A 22,145-nucleotide genomic window follows, 5' to 3' on the forward strand; every position below is an offset into this window, starting at 1 on the left:
TCGTGGCTCTCATCTCGGCTTCAGCCCAAAGAGCGCCTCCCTCCTAACCCTTGTTCACATCCCGCCCCCCGCCCATAGATTTTGCCGGTGGCGGTCATGTGGACAATGAGGTCGGCCATTACAGCCAGTAAAAGTGGACTGGAGTGGGAAATGGCACTTGTGACTGTGGGTGGCGTGGGGTTTAAGAGGAGCAGCCCGGAGAGAGAAAGAGCACGGGGGTTGCCGCACAGAAGACTGGGACAGGCTCTCCTTTTAATTTACTAATCAAGCATGCAAATGAAATCTTAACCGACTACTCAGAGGCAGCCCCTGGGGAGGGAGGAAGGCATTAGTGCTTGATTATACGCCGTCCACGCGGAGAGCGGGGAAGAGAGGCGAAATATGGCGTTGAACAAAGCGAGGGGAAACGTGTTCGCCTGCAGCAGCTGATGACATGAAAGAAAGGATGCAACTGTGGAGGCCCACTAACACAACTAGTGAGTGTGCAGAGTGATCAGCGAGCACATGTGCATTGTATCATATCCATAACTCACACATGCTTTAAATCACTTCTTCCATGCACTCACTTCTAGTCAAGATGAAAACCCTTTTATAGCTACAAATGTGTGGTCGTAGATAACCACAGTGGACACCACCAGACATCCTCCAGTTGATTACGTGCCATAAAAGTTTAGGTTCCCATATAACAGTTGCAATGATTTCCATTCATTACATGATTTGTTTTGATTTCTTTCTACTAGTGTTGTCCCGATACCAATATTTTGGTACCGGGGACCACACAAAATGGCATTATTGGCTTTATTTTAACAATAAATCTTAGGGTACATTAAACATACCGTATTTTTTGGACTATAAGTCGCAGTTTTTTTCATAGTTTGGCCGGTGGTGCGACTTATACTCAGGAGCGACTTATGTGTGAAATTATTTACACATTACCGTAAAATATCAAATAATATTATTTAGCTGATTCAAGTAAGAGACTAGATGTATAATATTTCATGGGATTTAGCGATTAGGAGTGACAGATTGTTTGGTAAACGTATAGCATGTTCTATATGTTATAGTTATTTGAATGACTCTTACCATAATATGTTACGTTAACATACCAGGCACTTTGTCAGTTGGTTATTTATGCGTCATATAACGTACACTTATTCAGCCTGTTGTTCACTATTCTTTATTTATTTTAAATTGCCTTTCAAATGTCTATTCTTGGTGTTGGGTTTTATCAAATACATTTCCCCAAAAAATGTGACTTATACACCAGTGCGACTTATATATGTTTTTTTCCTTCTTTATTATGCATTTTCGGCCGGTGCGACTTATAGTCCGAAAAATACGGTATGTGTGTCGATCCGCCCACTCCTGTTTACATTCAAGGGCATGGCTTCTTGTATTCTTTTACAGTGCATAGTATAGTTATTCCTCAACCTCCAGTGATAATGGTACTTGGAAGAAATGTAGTTTATTTGCCACCATGGAGGTAAGGATTGGCGACTCAAAAACGGCTCATTAGCTAGGGACATTAGCCGCTAGCTCGCTATAGGGTTGTACAGGATATCGGTACTAGTATAGTATCGCGGTACTAATGAATCAAAAACAGTACTATACTCTATTTGAAAAGTACCGGTTCGCCATATTAATTTTTTTTTTTTTTTACAGGCGACAACAACGACAACGCGCCGTCATGTGATGACGTTGCTGGTTTTACAAGCAGAGGAGCATGTTCGGCAGCGCACAATCACGGAGTACTTACAAGCAGACACAGTGTGTAGACAGAAAAGGGAGAACGGACGCATTTTGGCTTAAAAACTAACGATATAGGTGAAGTTATTACACTGAAATGCCCACTCGAAGAGGTGCTTTAAAACATGGCTAGGTAGTTCGCGGCTCATGTCCATCCGCAATCGGCAGTGTTTGAGCTTCTTCTAAATCACTAATCCTTGTCTCCATGGTAACAAATAAAGTACGTTTCTTACAAATATCATCCCTGCAGGATGAGGAATAGCTAAACATGCTTCACTACACACCGTAGCTCACCGGCGTCACAATGTATACAAACACCATGGGTGGATCTACACCTAACATCCACTGTAATGATATCAAGTACAAGAGCGTATCTAGTCGATACAATGACTATGATTACATCAATATTTTTTATCGTCACAAAATATTTTTTCTTTTTTTTAAAATTCATATTATATTCATAAACACAGGAAATACGTCCCTGGACATATGAGAACTTAAATTATGACCAATGTATGATCCTGTAACTACTTGGTATCAGATCAATACCTAAATTTGTGGTATCATCCAAAACTAATGTAAAGCATCCAAACAACAGAAGAAGAAGTTATTATTACATTTTTAACAGAAGTGTAGATAGAACATGTTAAAAGAGAAAGTAAGCAGATAATAACAGTAAATGAACAAGTAGATTAATAATACATTTTTTACAGCTTGTTCTTTATAATTTTGACAAAATAATAGAATGATGAATGACACAATATGTTACTGCATATGTCAGCAGACAAATTAGGAGCCTTTGTTTGCTTACTTACTACTAAAAGACAAGTTGTCTTGTATGTTCACTATTTTATTTAAGGACAAAATTGTTCTTTGATTGCAATAAGAAACATATGTTTATGGTACCCTAAGATTTTTTGTTAAAATAAAGCCAATAATGCCATTTTTTGTGGTCCCCTTTATTCAGAAAAGTATCGAAAAGTATCAAAATACATTTTGGTACCGTTACCAAAATATTGGTATCGACACAACACTAGTTTACTAGCGAAAACGCTACATTTACATCAAGTTCGCTTATTGTCAAACTTAGTGGGGCACAGCTAGAATGTGTCACCAACACGCATTATCACGATGCTCTATTGTAGACCAACTTTATATAGTCTATATCAGTGGTCCCCAACCACCGGGCTGCAACCCGGTACCGGTCCGTGGATCGCAAGACATTTTTATAATATTTTTTTTATTAAATCAACATAAAAAACACAAGATACACTTACAATTAGTGCACCAACCCAAAAAAACTCCCTCCCCCATTCACACTCATTCACACAAAAGGGTTGTTTCTTTCTGTTATTAATATTTCTGGTTCCTACATTATATATCAATATACATCAATACAGTCTGCAGGGATACCGTCCGTAAGCACACATGATTCTATTCTTTTATGACAAACAAAAAATATTAAAATAAAAATACCATACACCCGCCCCGGTCCGTGGGACAAATTTTCAAGCGTTGACAAAAAGGTTGGGGACCACTGGTCTATATCACACAACCCTAAATATGATTAGCGAAACATTCGTTGCATAAATGATACTTTCACCCTAATGGCTGATGACAAGCATGAACAATGTACAGAGCTTAAGGACGGCAACCATTAGATGACATTGAATAGGACCCAAACTTGTGTTAAAAAAGTTGTCAGAGCGTACCTTGAAGACGTCCTGTGTGTCGTCCATGCAGTAGACCCTGATGTTGTACTCCAGCGTGGAGCAGTAGGCGTCGGAGAAGAGCACCAGTCTCAGACGCTTGGCAGCGCCCATGTGCAGCGACTCTCCCACCAGGGCGAAGGTGCCCAGCTGCTCGGAAAACAGCTGACACGTCTCAGCCTCCAGCTGGCAGTAATAAGGATCTGACGCCAATTCCTCCCCCATCAGCAGGACGTCCTGGAAAGAGGCGCAGGGAAGTACGCATGAAACTTAGGGTAGGTGTTGTTCTGGGAAGCTTTAGAGTTTTCGGAACAGGACCAAATTTTCTTGTTGTGTTTCACAATAACACTAAAAGTTTTTTGTTTTTTTTACTTTTACAAGAATGTACCGTATTTTTCGGACTATAAGTCGCAGTTTTTTTCATAGTTTGGCCGGGGGTGCGACTTATACCCAGCAGCGACTTATGTGTGAAATTATTAACACATTACCGTAAAATATCAAATAATATTATTTAGCTCATTAACGTAAGAGACTAGACGTATAAGATTTCATGGGATTTAGCGATTAGGAGTGACAGATTGTTTGGTAAACGTATAGCATGTTCTATATGTTCTAGTTATTTGAATGACTCTTACCATAATATGTTACGTTAACATACCAGGCACGTTCTCAGTTGGTTATTTATGCCTCATATAACGTACACTTATTCAGCCTGTTGTTCACTATTCTTTATTTATTTTAAATTGCCTTTCAAATGTCTATTCTTGGTGTTGGGTTTTATCAAATAAATTTCCCCCAAAAATGCGACTTATACTCCAGTGCGACTTACATATGTTTTTTTCCTTCTTTATTATGCATTTTGGGCCGGTGCGACTTATACTCCAGAGCGACTTATAGTCCAAAAAATACGGTACTTTTGAAGCAAAGTAAATATAAAGTTTTGCCTCAAATTCCCTCTTTTGTGTAATAAGTCTCTAAGTTCTCCTTATAACTTTTATTGATATTGCTTGCTATGTAATAGTTTTTAGTAGGGATGTCCGATAATATCGGCAGTCCGATATTATCGGCCGATAAATGCTTTAAAATGTAATATCGGAAATTATCGGTATCGGTTTCAAAAAGTAAAATGTATGACTTTTTAAAACGCCGCTGTGTACACGGACGTAAGGAGAAGTACAGAGCGCCAATAAACCTTAAAGGCACTGCCTTTGCGTGCCGGCCCAATCACATAATATCTACGGCTTTTCACACACACAAGTGAATGCAAGGCATACTTGGTCAACAGCCATACAGGTCACACTGAGGGTAGCCGTATAAACAACTTTAACACTGTTACGAATATGCGCCACGCTGTGAACCCACACCAAACAACAATGACAAACACATTTCGGGAGAACATCCGCACCGTAACACAACATAAACACAACAGAACAAATACCCAGAACCCCTTGCAGCACTAACTCTTCCGGGACGCTACAATATACACCCCCCGCTACTCCCTACCAAAACCCCGCCCCCCCAACCCAGCCCACCTCAACCTCCTCATGCTCTCTCAGGGAGAGCATGTCCCAAATTCCAAGCTGCTGTTTTGAGGCCTGTTAAAAAAAATAATGCACTTTGTGACTCAAATAATAAATATGGCAGTGCCATGTTGGCATTTTTTTTCCATAACTTGAGTTGATTTATTTTGGAAAACCTTGTTACATTGTTTAATGCATCCAGCTGGGCATCACAACAAAATTAGGCATAATAATGTGTTAATTCCACGACTGTATATATCGGTATCGGTTGATATCAGTATCGGTAATTAAGAGTCGGACAATATCGTAATATCGGCAAAAAAGCCATTATCGGACATCTCTAGTTTTTAGTAGTTTTTAATCACATTTTAGTTGTCTCTTGCTTGTCTCTTCTCCACTCTGTAGCACGTTGAGATTCTAGACATATAAAGTGCATTATCACTAAAATTAATGATTATTATTATTATTATTTTTATGCACACTTCCTATATAACTCACCTAGTGCATGGACAAGTTTTCTATTCATATAAAAGGCAAATTATTCTGTACAGCAGTGGTTCTCAAACTTTTTTTTTTTTTTAACCAAATACCACCTCAGAAAATACTCGGCTCTCCAAGTACCACCATAATGACCAACATTAAAATACAGTAGTGTAGTAGGCCTAAGTATTCATTAAAAACAAGGCAGATGTTTTATTTAACCAGTATATTAAATATTGTTTAACATTGCACACAATTTGAACATTAACACTGAATATAGGAAAATAAAACAGTGTACTTTCGTCAAGTGATTCTTTGACGTACCACTAGATGGAGCCCGTGTACCACTACTACAGTTTGAGAAATACTGTTCTACAGTTCCATTTTCTACCGCTTGTCCCTCTTGGAGTCGCGGGTGGTGCTGGAGCCTATCTCAGCTGCTTTTCGGGCGGAAGGCGAGGTACACCCTGGACAAGTCGCCACCTCATCGCAGGGCCAACACAGATAGACAGACAACATTCACACTCACATTCACACACTGGGACCAATTTAGTGTAGTTTTGTAGATATTGGATTATTGAAAACAAAGGTTATGTCCTCTGGAGAGACATTATAAGACAATAAATACATTTTGTTTTCCTTATTTTACTTGTTATAAATTGTATTAGGGGACGGCGTTGCGCGGTTGGGAGAGTGGTTCCTGGTTCAATCCCCAGCTTCTACCAACCGAGTCACGTCCGTTGTGTCCTTGAACAAGACACTTCACCCTTGCTCCTGATGGGTCGTGGTTAGGGCCTTGCACGGCAGCTCCCGCCATCAGTGTGTGAATGTGTGTGTGAATGGGTGAATGTGGAAATAGTGTCAAAGCGCTTTGAGTACTTTGAAGGTAGAAAAGCACTAAACAAGTATAACCAGAGGTGGGTAGAGTAGCCAGAAATTGTACTCAAGTAAGAGTACTGTTACTTTAGAGATTTGTTACTCAAGTAAAAGTAAGGAGTAGTCACCCAAATATTTACTTGAGTAAAAGTAAAAAGTATGTTGTGAAAAAACTACTCAAGTACTCAGTAACTGATGAGTAACCTGTTCATTTAATGATGACGGCAACAAATAATGCACAAAAACATAAAAATAGCAATGAGCAAATTCAGAGCCAGGAATATCTCTTAAGCAACTAAAACAATAATATATATTAAATAATAATATATTAACATAAAAAAAAATTAAGGCAAATTGAGCCACAATAACTTAACAGCACCATAGGCTCAGTAGGCAGAGATTACAAAGGAAAATAACAAGTTAGCCTTTACGCAAACCATAAACTGATAGGTGTGGGCTGCACCTGAGAACACACTGTGCACTTCTGATTGGTGTTTCTATGCATGCGTGAGTGTGTGCGCGACTGTGCGTGTGTGTGTGTGTGTGTGTGTGTGTGTGTGTGTGTGTGTGTGTCTCTGTCTGTCTATGAGGCTGCAGTGCGTTAATATATGTCCCCACACCATGTACATTTGACAGTGATTCATAGCAGGGAAGCTAACATCTGCCTACGGTGACAGCAAAAATATCTACTAACGTTACTTACCGCGATGTGTTTCCTCAAATTTGACGTTGAGTTCATGTAAGCTTAAGCTTGTTAATCATGTGACCGCCTGGCTCTGTTTGATTGGTGAAACGGAGTCAAACGTCACCAGTGACTGCATTTGATTGGTGAAACGTCACCAGTGACTGCATTTGATTGGTGAAACGTCACCAGTGACTGCATTTGATTGGTGAAACGCAGGCATGCGATAGATCCTACTTTGAAGGTCTGTCTGACAAACCAAAACAAACAAAGCGTGCATTAACAGATCGATACAAAACAGTAGCGAGTAGCGAGCTGAATGTAGATAAATGGAGCGGAGTAAAAGTAGCGTTTCTTCTCTATAAATATACTCAAGTAAAAGTAAAAGTATGTTGCATTAAAACTACTCTTAGTAGTACAATTTCCCCCTGTGTCTTCTTTTTTTCTCTTTCTATCCCCTCCTGCTCTGGCCCGGCTGCACCAAATGATAATATAAATACATTTAATAAAGTCAAATACAAATAAGGCAACAAGAGAAGTATCCTACACTTCTCTTTTGTAAAGTAAATCTGAACAACCTATATAGGCATCTACACCAACTATATGATTTGCCTGAGAAGCTGGACAGGACAAAAAAATAAAAAAATAAAAAATAAAAAAATAAAAATAAATAAAATAAAAACTACTCTTAGAAGTACAATTTATCCCAAAAGTTACTCAAGTAGATGTAACGCAGTAAATGTAGCGCGTTATTACCCACCTCTGAGTATAACCCATTTACCATTAGTATATTTATTTTTATTTTTTCAGAATTTTTTCTTTAACTTTAAAAGTGTTAAAAAAAACAAAAAACAACAGCGGTACAAGAACTAACGTGTGTTTATCTCCGAATGAGAGAGAGAATGGATTTTAAAATGTCAGAGCAGCAGCTGCACCACAACAGCACCGCTACTAACAATGATGGCTGACTTTAAAAACAACTACCACAGATCAGGACTGCTTTTATGACACAGGGCTGCTCTCTATGCTAATTGGATGGGGACAAATCGCGCTCAAGGTGACAATGTTTTCTCTGGAAACTCCATCGTGCCAAGTTGACTGTCTCTTCCCATTGGCCCCGCATCAAGCTGAGGCCAGCGTTATGGCGCCAAACAGTCTGATCGATGGAACCGCACACCATCTACATCAATGGGATTAGTATCGACACCATTCATTTGCCATGCAACCGCAAAGGAGTCTCACTTTTTCATCATCTTAATATTCCTCGAGGTGTGGGACGGCTCAATTATGCCAGTGAGTGCTCGCTCAAAGAGCAATTCATTTCCCGGTCGCCTGCTGCCGGATCCATTTCCACTATCTCTCCTCAGTCGCTGTCAAAACTCGCCGTTCTGCGTCCACCTGCCACGCAGTTTCGGCTCAATAAGGTCCAAGTGATTAAAAGCCCGGGTGAAACTCTCGCCTCAGAAAGGCCAATGCTTTCCACAGATTGTGAATTATTGATGCTCAATGGAACACGAGGGAAGACCCACTAAAGCCCACCAACGGTTCTCCGAATCTGCCTAGATTGCCGAGATGGGTACACGGCTACAAAGTAAGATTGTTTGCTGGAGTGTTAGTATTTCTCAAAAGTTGCGCCCAAGTCCGTCCTCTGGTCCGCTGGCAGGGCTGATGACTTTCACATTTCAATGAGAGACACATAACTCCAACTACAATTGGAAGCAGAAACAGCCGAGCTTTGACAAAAACAATTTTCTGCTTTGAGAAACATGTTGCCTGGCAACTATTGAGCTGCAAAGAGGCGGTGCTTCTTTGTGGTCAAGTGCTGTTCATTAACAGCCGTCATTGCGAGTTTCAGCCAATTTTTATCGACCGATAGATCTGTAGTCAAGTTGTTGTAGCAACTCACTACAGGTGGGATTTATGGCTCTTTGTCGTGAGTCGGATGTTAAAGAGACGCCACTTTTAAAGGGCCATTCAAAAGACTGGCTTGTGCGTATATTTCTTTAAAAGTCAATCAGGGGTAACTTGTTTTAGTCAAGGGAACAATAAGTAACATTTGGATCAGAATAATTCACACTTAAATATCACACCAATTTATACTCAATTGGTGTGAATGATTCTGAAATATTGATGATGATGATCCAGTTTCCAGTTTTGCCTGAAAGGGAGTGAGAAGAAGATAATTTATTTAATCCCACCCCCCAGTTCTCCATTCAGTGATTAATACGTTGAGCTTCACTGTTACCTTGTTCAAGGATTATAATTAGAGATGTCCGATAATATCGGCCGATAAATGCTTTAAAATGTAATATCAGAAATGATCGGTATCGGTTTTTTTTATTATCGGTATCAGGTTTTTTTATTTTTATTTTTTATTAAATCAACATAAAAAACACAAGATACACTTACAATTAGTGCACCAACCCAAACAAACTCCCTCCCCCATTTACACTCATTCACACAAAAGGGTTGTTTCTTTCTGTTATTAATATTCTGGTTCCTACATTATATATCAATATATATCAATACAGTCTGCAAGGGATACAGTCCGTAAGCACACATGATTGTGCGTGCTGCTGGTCCACTAATAGTACTAACCGTTAACAGTTAGTTTTACTAATTTTCATTAATTACTAGTTTCTATGTAACTGTTTTTATATTGTTTTACTTTCTTTTTTATTCAAGAAAATGTTTTAAATTTATTTATCTTATTTTATTTTATTAATTTTTTTAAAAAGGACCTTATCTTCACCATACCTGGTTGTCCAAATTAGGCATAATAATGTGTTAATTCCACAACTGTAAATATCGGTATCGGTTGATATCGGTATCGGTAATTAAAGAGTTGGACAATATCGGAATATCGGATATCGGCAAAAAGCCATTATCGGACATCCCTAATTATAATACATATGTTGTTTCATGGTGGCATTACCACAGGTAACAATAATTATTACACTGTAAAAGTGTTTTTCCGATTGATACTTTACATTAGCTTTGGATGATACCACAACTTTGGGTATCAATCCGAAACCAAGTAGTTACAGGATCAGACATTGGTCATTTTCAAAGTCCTCATGTGTCCAGGGACATTATTCCTGAGTTCATAAACATAATATAAATTTAAAAAAAACGAAAAAGAAGATTTTGTGATGCTAAAAAATGTCCATGTAATCATAGTAGTATCGACTAGATACACTCCTGTACTTGGTATAATTACAGTGGATGTTGGGTGTAGATCCACCAATGGCGTTTGTTTACATTGTAGCGTCCCGGAAGAGTTGGTGCTGCAGGGAATTCTGGGAATTTGTTCTGTAGTGTTTATGTTGTGTTGCGGTGCAAATATACCAACAATGGTAATGGACAAAATACCAACAATGGTAATAGACAACATAGCAATAATGGTAAGGAAACATTGAGCACATGTTAACACTATGAGACAGAGTACAACAGCAAGTCAAATTAAAGACCCTCATCTCCATATTTGAACCAGACCCGATGTTTGTATAATAGTTTAAATCGCTTAAAAATATATATCATTTTTAGTAGGGATGGGCGATACCACACTTTTAGGATTCGATACGATACCGATACTTTTTCTTGCATTTTCATCGATACCGATACCATTAATTTCTTATTGGCAATTTTTGTCAGTCAAAAATATTATTACTATTATTATTTAAGACAAATCACAAGACAAATACAGACCATTTATACCACATGTATTATGGTCAATATATAATAAAAGTAAAATTAAAATAAATAACATAAATATGAAAAATAAATTAAATATTATATATAATAATAATTATACATTATACATAATAATAATTAGATATTAGGGCTTTCCAATTAACTGTCAAATCCGAATCGCAAAGATGAAGAATCTCCAAATTGTATCTCTTTCTTATCTTGTTTTAAATACTCAAGCAATTTTCAACTAACAGTGTGGAAATTATTTGAATTTAGGATAATCATTTAAACAAAAATATTCAGTAAAAAAAAATAAATAAACAATGCCTGACACTGGATATGCCTGGCTGCATCGCTGTCGGCTGGCTGCGTGTGTGTTGCACGTTGACGACGCTCATTCGCTGTCTCCTGTCACGTGACTGGGCCAGCTCTATATTCTGCCGCACATAGTAAGTTAAGTAAGTCATCAAAAACATCTGAAAGTGATGCTTGCACCCACCACACGCCGTTTTTTGGTTTATATCGATACTTTTTTCAGAAAAGTGATGCCAAATGAGTAGCGTGTGAGTATCAATACATCGATACCACAGGATCGATACGCACATCCCTAATTTTTAGGTCCGGAACTATGAAATAAGTGCCAATGTTGTCAGCCTTTAAAAGAGGCGTTCAAAAGACCGCACTCGTTCGCCAGCGTCACGTATTTACAACTCACCTCCCAAGCTCCTTCATAGTTCTGTTTCTTGAGGCGGACGGCCCAGTTATCGAGGCATGCGTCGGAGCAGTGGTCCATGCTCAGGATAACGGGACGACTCAGGACCACCCCTTGAGGCCCACAACTCACGACAGGGCTGAGCAGGGTCTGGCAGCCGGCCAAGGGTAACCTACGCCAGCGCGAGAGGAGGAGGAGAGAGGGGATTGAATCATAATGAGGAGCTTTTACTGGAGGTATTCAAGTGAATCTACTGGTCCATTTAAGGAAGGGCATGACACTGCCACCTTTACATGGGGCTGACTGCATAATGAAGGCCTGCTGGACTGGGTTGCCAGACAATGTCACACATGGACGGCATGCGACAGTGTCTGAAGGCAACAACCCTTCCCAAACAATTCACTTGACGCAAAGCGAGCACGTGCGGGTAAAAGCCTACTTTATTTATTTACAGCACTGGCATGGGCTCTAAAGACGGCACTGATGGAAGAGTAGAACATCAAAACAGAGAGGCAGTGCTTAAGAGACCCACCTTAAATCTTCCTTTTTCTGCACGGTGAGATAAATCTCATAGATCTTGCCTCGGGGGATGGCTTCTGGAGGGATGAGCAGACTGATTCCTGTAATGCAAATAACAAAAAAAGGAGGGTGGTTAAAGAGGGGAGCTCATTTGTTCAGGCTGAATAGCGCTTTTGTCATCTCGCAGGGACATGCTGCCCGCTTGACACGACTGTACGACTGCGCAAACAGCAAAACAAATCTACCGTGAAGGTCACGAGCAGCCTCGGTCGGATACAGTCGATGCAAATCTCGGCGCCGGCAGCCGAGGTGGCGCACGTCTCATGTGGTTGACAATTAGCCGAGACAAAAGCGTGTGCTGCATGGCAGTTTTAATGTTTCCTGCCTGCCTCAAAGCAGATAATTGAGACTGGGAAAATTCATACATCCCCACAAGAGAGTGGAAACGCACCTCTGAGGGAAAAGGAATAGACGGTGAGGTCGTTTGAGCGTTGTGGCATTTGTGCTGTGATTCTAAAGCCACAATTATCCACTTAGAATTCTATTTAAAGCGTGACGCTGTGACACAATTGTAATAGTCTGTGGTTGTGCAAAATGGCTTATCTGTTGAATCGGGGGAGTCTGCTTTAAGCAGCAATAAACTCCAGCTCCTGGGTGCCTGAATGAAATAAGCTCCAGGCAAAAATAGGTTAAAGTATATACAGCTCTCCTCTGACTCAATGCATGCAAGTGCGGATTGTATTTCTGTGTCCCGAGGAGATGATGCATTGTATAGTTGGCATCCATGCATAAAACATTGAGCTAAAACAAGAGCAAACAAGAGCAGAAGGAGTGCAGAAGATTTGTCACCTGTGAATTCAGTGAGTGAACAGCTACAGTGTAAGATCCGAACATCTCAAAGATGGCAGTGTTTCGTAAAGGCGTATGTGAGCACAGCATTTTGAAATGTCAGAGAGAAAGACGGAAAAATAAGATAATTCATACTCAATTTAAATGACGACCTTAAGGATAACGTGCAACAGAGTCCGATGGCACAAGAGTTGACCCTCAGTTTTACCCCCCCGACATAAACAAAAGGGATTTGGAAATGTTTATCATCAATGTGTGTATAGTCAAAATGTTATGCAAAACATTAATAAAAAAAAAATCTGCCATAAAGTTTAGCTTTGCTTGAAATTAATTATTAACTACCGTATTTTTCGGACTATAAGTCGCAGTTTTTTTCATAGTTTGGTTGCGACTTATACTCAGGAGCGACTTATGTGTGAAATTATTAACACATTACCGTAAAATATCGAATAATATTATTTAGCTCATTCACGTAAGAGACTAGACGTATAAGATTTCATGGGATTTAGCGATTCGGAGTGACAGATTGTTTGGTAAACGTATAGCATGTTCTATATGTTATAGTTATTTGAATGACTCTTACCATAATATGTTACGTTAACATACCAGGCACGTTCTCAGTTGGTTATTTATGCGTCATATAACGTACACTTATTCAGCCTGTTGTTCACTTGCCTTTCAAATGTCTATTCTTGGTGTTGGGTTTTATCAAATACATTTCCCCCAAATATGCGACTAAAACTCCAGTGCGACTTATATATGTTTTTTTCCTTCTTTATTATGCATTTTCGGCCTGTACACATATTATGTATATATACGTATATATGCTATATTTTATATCGCTATATTTAGCCTATTTATACCTGCATTGTCCTTTCCATCCTTACACTTTCCATCATTGTAACTGAGCTACTGTGTTGAACAATTTCCCTTGTGGATCATTAAAGTTTGTCTAAGTCTAAGAGTTGACCCTCAGTTTTACCTCCCCAACATAAACAAAAGGGATTTGAAAATGTTTATCATCAATATGTGCAGATTATAGTCAAAATGTTATGCAAAACATTAATAAAAAAAACAAAAAAACAATCTGCCATAAAGTTTAGCTTTGCTTGAAATTAATGATTAACTATACATTAAAAGCTGCTGCCCAAAAAATAAACAGTGCTTCTGGAAAGTATTCACAGCGCTCCACTTTTCCCACATTTTGTTGATACAGCTTTATTAAAAAATTGAATAAATCCATTTCTGTCCTCAAAATTCTACAGACCATACCCCATAATGACAATGTGAAAATGTGTTTTTGAGTTCCAGCCTCAAGTCTTTTTGAATATGATGCCATATGTTGGCACACCTATCTTTGGACAGTTTTGCCCATTCCTCTTTGCAGCTCCAACAGATTGGATGAGAATCGTTGGTTTTAATCCAGGCTGTCTCTGCACATTGCTGCATTCATCTCAGTCTAATCAGGGAGGTGACCAAGAACACGATGGAGAACTCTGTCAGAGCTACAACATTCATCTGTGGAGAGAGAGAACCTTCCAGAATGACAACCATCTCTGCAGTAATCCACCAATCAGGCCTGTATGGTATAGTAGCCAGATGAAAGCCTTTTTTTTTTGTTTGTAAAAAATAATTTCAAAATCCACCTGAAAGATTCTCAGACCATGAGAAACAAAATATCTGGGTTGATGAGACAATAATTGAACTCTTTGACGTGAATGCCAGGCGCCATGTTTGAAGGAAACCAGGCACCGCTCATCACCAGGCCAAAACTATCCCTACAATGCAACGTGTTGGTGGCAGCTGTGGGGATGTTTTTCAGCAGCAGGAACTGGGAGACGAGTCAGGATAGAGGGAAAGATGAATGCAGCAAAGTACAGAGACATCCAGGATGAAAACCAATTAGAGATGTCCGATAATATCGGACTGCCGATATTATCGGCCGATAAATGCTGAAAAATGTAGTATCGGAAATTATCGGTATCGGTTTCAAAATTATCGGTATCGGTTTCAAAAAGTAAAATGTATGACTTCTTAAAACGCCGCTGTGTACACGGACATCGGGAGAAGTACAGAGCGCCAATAAACCTTAAAGGCACTGCCTTTGCGTGCCGGCCCAGTCGCATAATATCTACGGCTTTTCACACACACAAGTCATTGCAATCATACTTGGTCAACAGCCATACAGGTCACACTGAGGGTGTCCGTATAAACAACTTTAACACTGTTACAAATATGCGCCACACTGTGAACCCACACCAAACAAGAATGACAAACATATTTCGGGAGAACATCCGCACCGTAACACAACAAACACAACAGAACAAATACCCAGAACCCCTTGCAGCACTAACTCTTCCGGGACGCTACAATACACCCCCCCCCGCTACCCCTACCCCCCCCCCCCAACCCCAACCCCGCCCACCTCAATCTCCTCATGTCCCAAATTCCAAGCTGCTGTTTTGAGGCATGTTAAAAAAAAATAATGCACTTTGTGACTTCAATAATAAATATGGCAGTGCAGTTACATTGTTTAATGCATCCAGCGGGGCATCACAACAAAATTAAGCATAATAATGTGCTAATTCCACGACTGTATATATCGGTATCGGTTGATATCGGAATCGGTAATTAAGAGTTGGACAATATCGGAATATCGAATATCAGCAAAAAAGCCATTATCGGACATCTCTAGTACCAAGTATAGTATGATTAGATCCAGATAATTAAAAATCGATTTATTAAGTTTTTGTCCCTGCACACAGGATGCCTTTAAAGTGGAACTACACTTTTTTGTGAAATTTGTCTATTCTTCACAACCAATATGAAAGGCATAACAACAAATGTATTTTTTTTAAATGCATTCTAAATAGTAAATACATGCGATCAAAAGTCCACTTACAATGGAGACTATGGGAACCGCTCTATTCTGCCTATAAAGCCCTTAAAAACCTCCAAAAAAACCTCCATTGAGGTGGTATTTACATGATGTAAAGGAAAAACTCAACCCAGTTGGATGACAATGAGAAACTTTGGAGAGGACCGCAGATGTGGGTGACCCCCCCCTCCCTCTAGGGAAACCGGTGCAATGGACGTCGAGTGGATCTAGCATAATATTCTGAAAGTCCAGTCCATAGTGGATCTAACATAATAGTGAGAGTCCAGTCCACAGTGGGATGACAATGAGAAACCTTGGAGAGGACCGCAGATGTGGGTGACGGGTGACGGGTGCCCCCCCCCTCCCCTTTAGGGCGACCGGTGCAATGGACGTCGAGTGGATCTAGCATAATATTGTGAAAGTCCAGTCCATAGTGGATCTAACATAATAGTGAGAGTCCAGTCCACAGTGGGATGACATTGAGAAACCTTGGAGAGGACCGCAGATGGGGGTGACAGGTGACGGGTGACGGGTTCCCCCCCACCCCCCTCTCTCCTTTAGGGCGACCGGTGCAATGGACGTCGAGTGGATCTAGCATAATATTGTGAAAGTCCAGTCCATAGTGGATCTAACATAATAGTGAGAGTCCAGTCCACAGTGGGATGACAATGAGAAACCTTGGAGAGGACCCCAGATGTGGGTGACCCCCCCCACCCCCCTTCCCCCCATCCCTCTAGGGCGACCGGTGCAATGGACGTCGAGTGGATCTAGCATAATATTGTGAAAGTCCAGTCCATAGTGGATCTAACATAATAGTGAGAGTCCAGTCCACAGTGGGATGACAATGAGAAACCTTGGAGAGGACCGCAGATGGGGGTGACAGGTGACGGGTGACGGGTGCCCCCCCATTCCCCTCTCCCCTCTAGGGTGACCGGTGCAATGGACGTCGAGTGGATCTAGCATAATATTGTGAAAGTCCAGTCCATAGTGGATCTAACATAATAGTGAGAGTCCAGTCCACAGTGGGATGACAATGAGAAACCTTGGAGAGGACCGCAGATGTGGGTGACCCCCCCCTTCCCCCCATCCCTCTAGGGCGACCGGTGCAATGGACGTCGAGTGGATCTAGCATAATATTGTGAAAGTCCAGTCCATAGTGGATCTAACATAATAGTGAGAGTCCAGTCCACAGTGGGATGACAATGAGAAACCTTGGAGAGGACCGCAGATGTGGGTGACGGGTGCCCCCCCCCCCCTCTCCCCTTTAGGGCGACCGGTGCAATGGACGTCGAGTGGATCTAGCATAATATTGTGAAAGTCCAGTCCATAGTGGATCTAACATAATAGTGAGAGTCCAGTCCACAGTGGGATGACAATGAGAAACCTTGGAGAGGACCGCAGATGTGGGTGACAGGTGACAGGTGACGGGTGACGGGTGCCCCCCCAACCCCCTCTCCTCTCTAGGGTGACCGGTGCAATGGACGTCGAGTGGATCTAGCATAATATTGTGAAAGACCAGTCCATAGTGGATCTAACATAATATTGTGAGAGTCCAGTCCATAGTGGATCTAACATAATAGTGAGAGTCCAGTCCATAGTGGATCTAACATAATAGTGAGAGTCCAGTCCATAGTGGAGCTAACATAATAGTGTGAGAGTCCAGTCCATAGTGGATCTAACATAATAGTGAGAGTCCAGTCCATAGTGGATCTAACATAATAGTGAGAGTCCAGTCCATAGTGGGGGCATATGTCATGTAGTAACAGGCACCATTATAATAACATTTTATATTTATGTATTTTGATCATTTTAAGCATTCATTTTAAAAACGCATCACAATGTCAGCTTTTCACTGATTATTACTCACTGCAGATGTCATGAGAGCCAACACACATAATGAAATATCACTTACTATGCAATGTCTGCTGGCATTGGGATGTTCATATATTCCCGTTTGGATGAAGAATGACTCATAATCCTCACGAAGAAAAGGGGCATGGAACCATGCGTGTTTTTCGTGTTGTTCTCGCCATTGCACAGTCTAAATTGGCTGTCAAAGTGTACCAACGTGTCTGCATACGTCCTCGTTCTTCTATCTCAGTGAAAAGCATGATTGATCATCTGCAATAAAGTCTTAACAGGCTAGGAATATAGAGGAGCCTGCCTGGATTTGAGCTTAATGGTAGTACACTGGTCTTTCTCACAGAGTGCTCGGAGCAGTAAGACCAAAAAAAACAGCGCAGCCGTAATAGAGAGAGTGAGTACACAAAGCCTGTGCATTAAGGCGGCCTTGTATATACCCCATCCTTATTAACACACAAAACAAAAACACATGCAAAATGGAGTGCGCTACTTGGCAGTAACCACGAGACGTGATGTTGTTCCAGTATAAACTAGTTTGTAGCGTAAATAGGTTTACCATGATGTGAACTTTGCACTTATTCCATTCAATATGACACTTGCATTGAAACGATAGTTCATTCCCCTAACACATTCAACTACATTCACAAACAACAATTGCTAGAGTCATTTGTAGTTGATTGTCCCCTTCATCAATCAAGGAAATGTAATATATAAAACAATGTGTACTGATTGGGCTTGTGGGTTTAACTGCAAGGAACATTGTAACATTTTCTTTCAGACTAATCTAGGGACAACTCTCCACTGCCTTCTTTGTGCATTCAGCAGACATTTACATCATCTAGTAATTCACCAACTGTCGTCATCACTGAAGTGCCTAATTGGAATAATTTGTTCAAGGTTTTATCCTCTGAACCTTTCAAGTAGATTGCATTAAGTAAATTGTCTTCATTCTACTGTCAAAGTGAATGTTCAGAGTGGTGCTCATGGTCTCGGGTCGTTATAGACCTTCATTAAAGGGTTTTTGAAATGATCACACATTTTAGTATACGGAAGCCTAGTATGAAATATCCCCATAAGAACCAGCGTCCACTGCAGTGGACATTTGTGTTTTTCTTTTGTCAGAGTTAACACATTTGGGGAATTATATAGCCTTGTTCTGCAAAACACAAATGCAAAGGACACTGGTCCTCAAGAGAATATACTGTATACAGGAGTTATCATTTATTCAGAGGTTAAGATTAGCACTTCATCTTCACCAGCAGATAAACAAACACTTGCTACCATAATTAACCTTACAGTACAGTGTGAAGTAGAAAATGCACTTTCACAAGAAATTTCACATGTGGACAAGGATAAGAAAAGAAATATGCAGTGTAATTACACAGTAGGGAGGGTTGCCGTGGTTACGCGTCATCTGCAAATGTGGATGGCAGTCACCATGGTCACAGGCGATGAAGGCACTCGTATAGACCACATGCCTCAGTGTTCCCGTGATCGAAACATGCATCAGATGGGAGGTTTTTTTCTGTGGCAGTCAAACTCTGACGCACAAACTTCAACCAGATTTCTCTTTCGGCGAGTTCTGAACTCCTGTTTCGATGCAAGTGTTGCAACAAGCGTACAATGATAGCGTACGTGATAGTGATATGCTGTAGCGAAGGTGTGCAGGGATATCGTCCCTTCTTTATCGCGGGTAAATGATGCCAAACATGAACGCAATAAACAAATGACTACCGTATTTTTCAGACTATAAGTTGCAGTTTTTTTCATAGTTTGGTCGGGGGTGCGACTTATACTCAGGAGCGACTTATGTGTGAAATTATGAACACATTACCGTAAAATATCAAATAATATTATTTAGCTCATTCACGTAAGAGACTAGACGTATAAGATTTCATGGGATTTAGCGATTAGGAGTGACAGATTGTTTGGTAAACGTATAGCATGTTCTATATGTTATAGTTATTTGAATGACTCTTACCATAATATGTTACGTTAACATACCAGTCAGGTACTTATTCAGCCTGTTGTTCACTATTCTTTATTTATTTTAAATTGCCTTTCAAATGCCTATTCTTGGTGTTGGGTTTTATCAAATAATTTCCCCCAAAAATGTGACTTATACTCCAGTGCGACTTAAATATGTTTTTTTTCTTTCTTTATTATACATTTTCGGCCGGTGCGACTTATACTACGGAACGACTTATACTCCGAAAAATGCGGTAATTACTTTTCATAGAGCATAAAGACAAACGGTTTTCAACCTTCTAAATGTGTTTTTCTTAACAATATTAGAGCCCACTAAACATGAAATCACAGCCATATAGTCACCTTCACACTTGTTTCACCCAATATAGTAGCTTTGAGTGTTCTACTGTAGATTACAGTACTCACCAAGGATCACCTAGGATCCTCCAAACGTCAATTGCTTTGGCCGTCACGTGGAAATAACTAAATAATAATAATAATAATAGTACTTAATCACATCCTTTGTGTGGCTCTTTGAGGCCTTAAGAACTATATAAATAAACCTTCAGTGATTGATCGTGGGTGAAGTTAGAAAAGCGTTTTGCACTTAATTTTTTTCTCACTTTTTATCCAACTGATTATTGTATATACCGTATTTTTCGGACTATAAGTCACAGTTTTTTTCATAGTTTGGCCGGGGGTGCGACTTATACTCAGGAGCGACTTATGTGTGAAATTATTAACACATTACCGTAAAATATCAAATAATATTATTTAGCTCATTGACGTAAGAGACTAGACGTATAATATTTCATGGGATTTAGCGATTAGGAGTGACAGATTGTTTGGTAAACGTATAGCATGTTCTATATGTTATAGTTATTTGAATGACTCTTACCATAATATGTTACGTTAACATACCAGGCACGTTCTCAGTTGGTCAAAATTTCCAAACTTCCCAAGCTTAACTTCCCGTGGTAAATGTCCGGAATGAGTCAAGCAATACCTGTCGCAGGGGTGTACCTTTTTGAGACATTTCTGTACCCTTGAGTCCAGGTCTATTTGTGTAGTGTAGTTTAAGTAATATTGTTAAAACCCCATTACTCTATATATCCCAAAGTGCTAAAACATAACAAGAACCTTTTAAATAGCTGATAGTGTCAGGATGAAGTAAGTGTGTGCTTGAACCTATAATTAAATAGAATAAAAAGCTCAATACACAACAAAAAGTAAAATCTTGAATGATGAAATGTACTGTACATTATGAAAAAAGGTAATAGAATGGAGATAATAATCAAATATGCTAATAGAAAAAGGTATTATCATATTGAAAAATATTATTAATAATGTTTTTAAATGTTTTAACTACAATTACACTACTATTGATATGCTGTATTTAAAATACTACCAAAATAGGAATTGTCTAACACAGGGGTTGCCAGCCCATCGATCACTGTTGACCAGTTGATCTTTGGGACCCTAAAGGTCGATCGCAAAAATATCAGAAAAAAAAAAGTATTACTATGACATCAGTGACACCCCCACCCGGAGAGTGACCAACAGACCCGCCTACTGGCACGCCTCGCCCCTCTGCCCCCCAATCACGGCGGCACAGTACACCCGCTCTTCACGCAAACGCACGTTACATGATGTTCGGAAAAATAATCGAGCTTCAACAATGCATTAAGGCTGACTGTTGCAATGCATCGGACATTTTCGAGCATCCAACATCAAACAACTCTTCCCTCAAACAAGCCCGTCATCACTCGCCTGCAACGGTAAAGTAACAAGCCAAATACTAGAGTCCGTGAACATTGCTCCAAAGTACGGATTTTGTTTTGATTTATTGTGAATACAAAAGTAAAAGGTGACATGTGCAAAGGCAGTAATATATGATAAAACAAGCTAAAGAAGGACAGCTGATTTTACGACTTTAGGCGCTGATGTATACTAAGACTATAGTGGCCATAAACGGTAAGCTACTGCAGCAGGGGTGCCCAAAGTGTGGCACAGGGACCACATGTGGTCCGTGACTCCTTTGTCATTGGCCCTAGGAAGCTATAAAAAAAATTAAAAAACACCAGCAAAAATTGGGAAGCATAATGAGAAAAACCAAAATATTGGGGAAAAAAATGCTTTGTCATTAAAAAAACAAAACAACAACAAAAGTTAGTTGACAGAGGGGAAGCTGTTATTTTGGCTTTTGGCTGAGACCAGGGCTCTTGGGCTCGAAAAGGTTGGCGACCACTGGTCTAATACATTTTTCATACAGCATGTACCTTTAGGGTTGAAATGGGGTAAAGATTAACTTTATATCATTCTTTACCCTTTTGGTAGTATAAATGTATACTTATGCCTAATGTTCCCTCTAATTTTTCATGTGTGTGAGCAAACGCAAAAACTCCCTGAGACTTCAGTGGAGCCCATGTGAGCAACATCAGACGTGCACACTGTGGCTACACCAGCAGCACACCTGTCCCAAAACTGACTAAATAACAAGTTCAATCTCCATCCATCCATCCATTTTCTACCGCTTGTCCCTTTCGGGGTCACGGGGGGGTGCTGGAGCCTATCTCAGCTGCATTCGGGCGGAAGGCGGGGTACACCCTGGACAAGTCCACACCTCATCGCAGGGCCAACACAGATAGAC

At 40.1% G+C, this 22,145-nt stretch overlaps 1 protein-coding gene across 3 annotated transcripts in view; it reads right to left on the minus strand.

The window, feature by feature from the left end:
* unc5a (unc-5 netrin receptor A) overlaps positions 1-22,145 on the minus strand; it is a 533,124-nt gene that overhangs the window by 72,197 nt on the left and 438,782 nt on the right. For all 3 annotated transcript variants that reach the window (XM_062045710.1, XM_062045709.1, XM_062045708.1), the window contains 3 exons: positions 11,951-12,038; positions 11,422-11,590; positions 3,459-3,692 (listed from right to left, as the gene is read on the minus strand). In XM_062045710.1, the coding sequence (XP_061901694.1) occupies positions 3,459-3,692; positions 11,422-11,590; positions 11,951-12,038 (491 nt within the window). The remainder of the gene's footprint in view (positions 1-3,458; positions 3,693-11,421; positions 11,591-11,950; positions 12,039-22,145) is intronic.

The sequence above is a fragment of the Entelurus aequoreus genome, linkage group LG04 (genome assembly GCF_033978785.1).
Source record: "Entelurus aequoreus isolate RoL-2023_Sb linkage group LG04, RoL_Eaeq_v1.1, whole genome shotgun sequence".
NCBI classification, from domain to species: Eukaryota; Metazoa; Chordata; class Actinopteri; order Syngnathiformes; family Syngnathidae; genus Entelurus; species Entelurus aequoreus.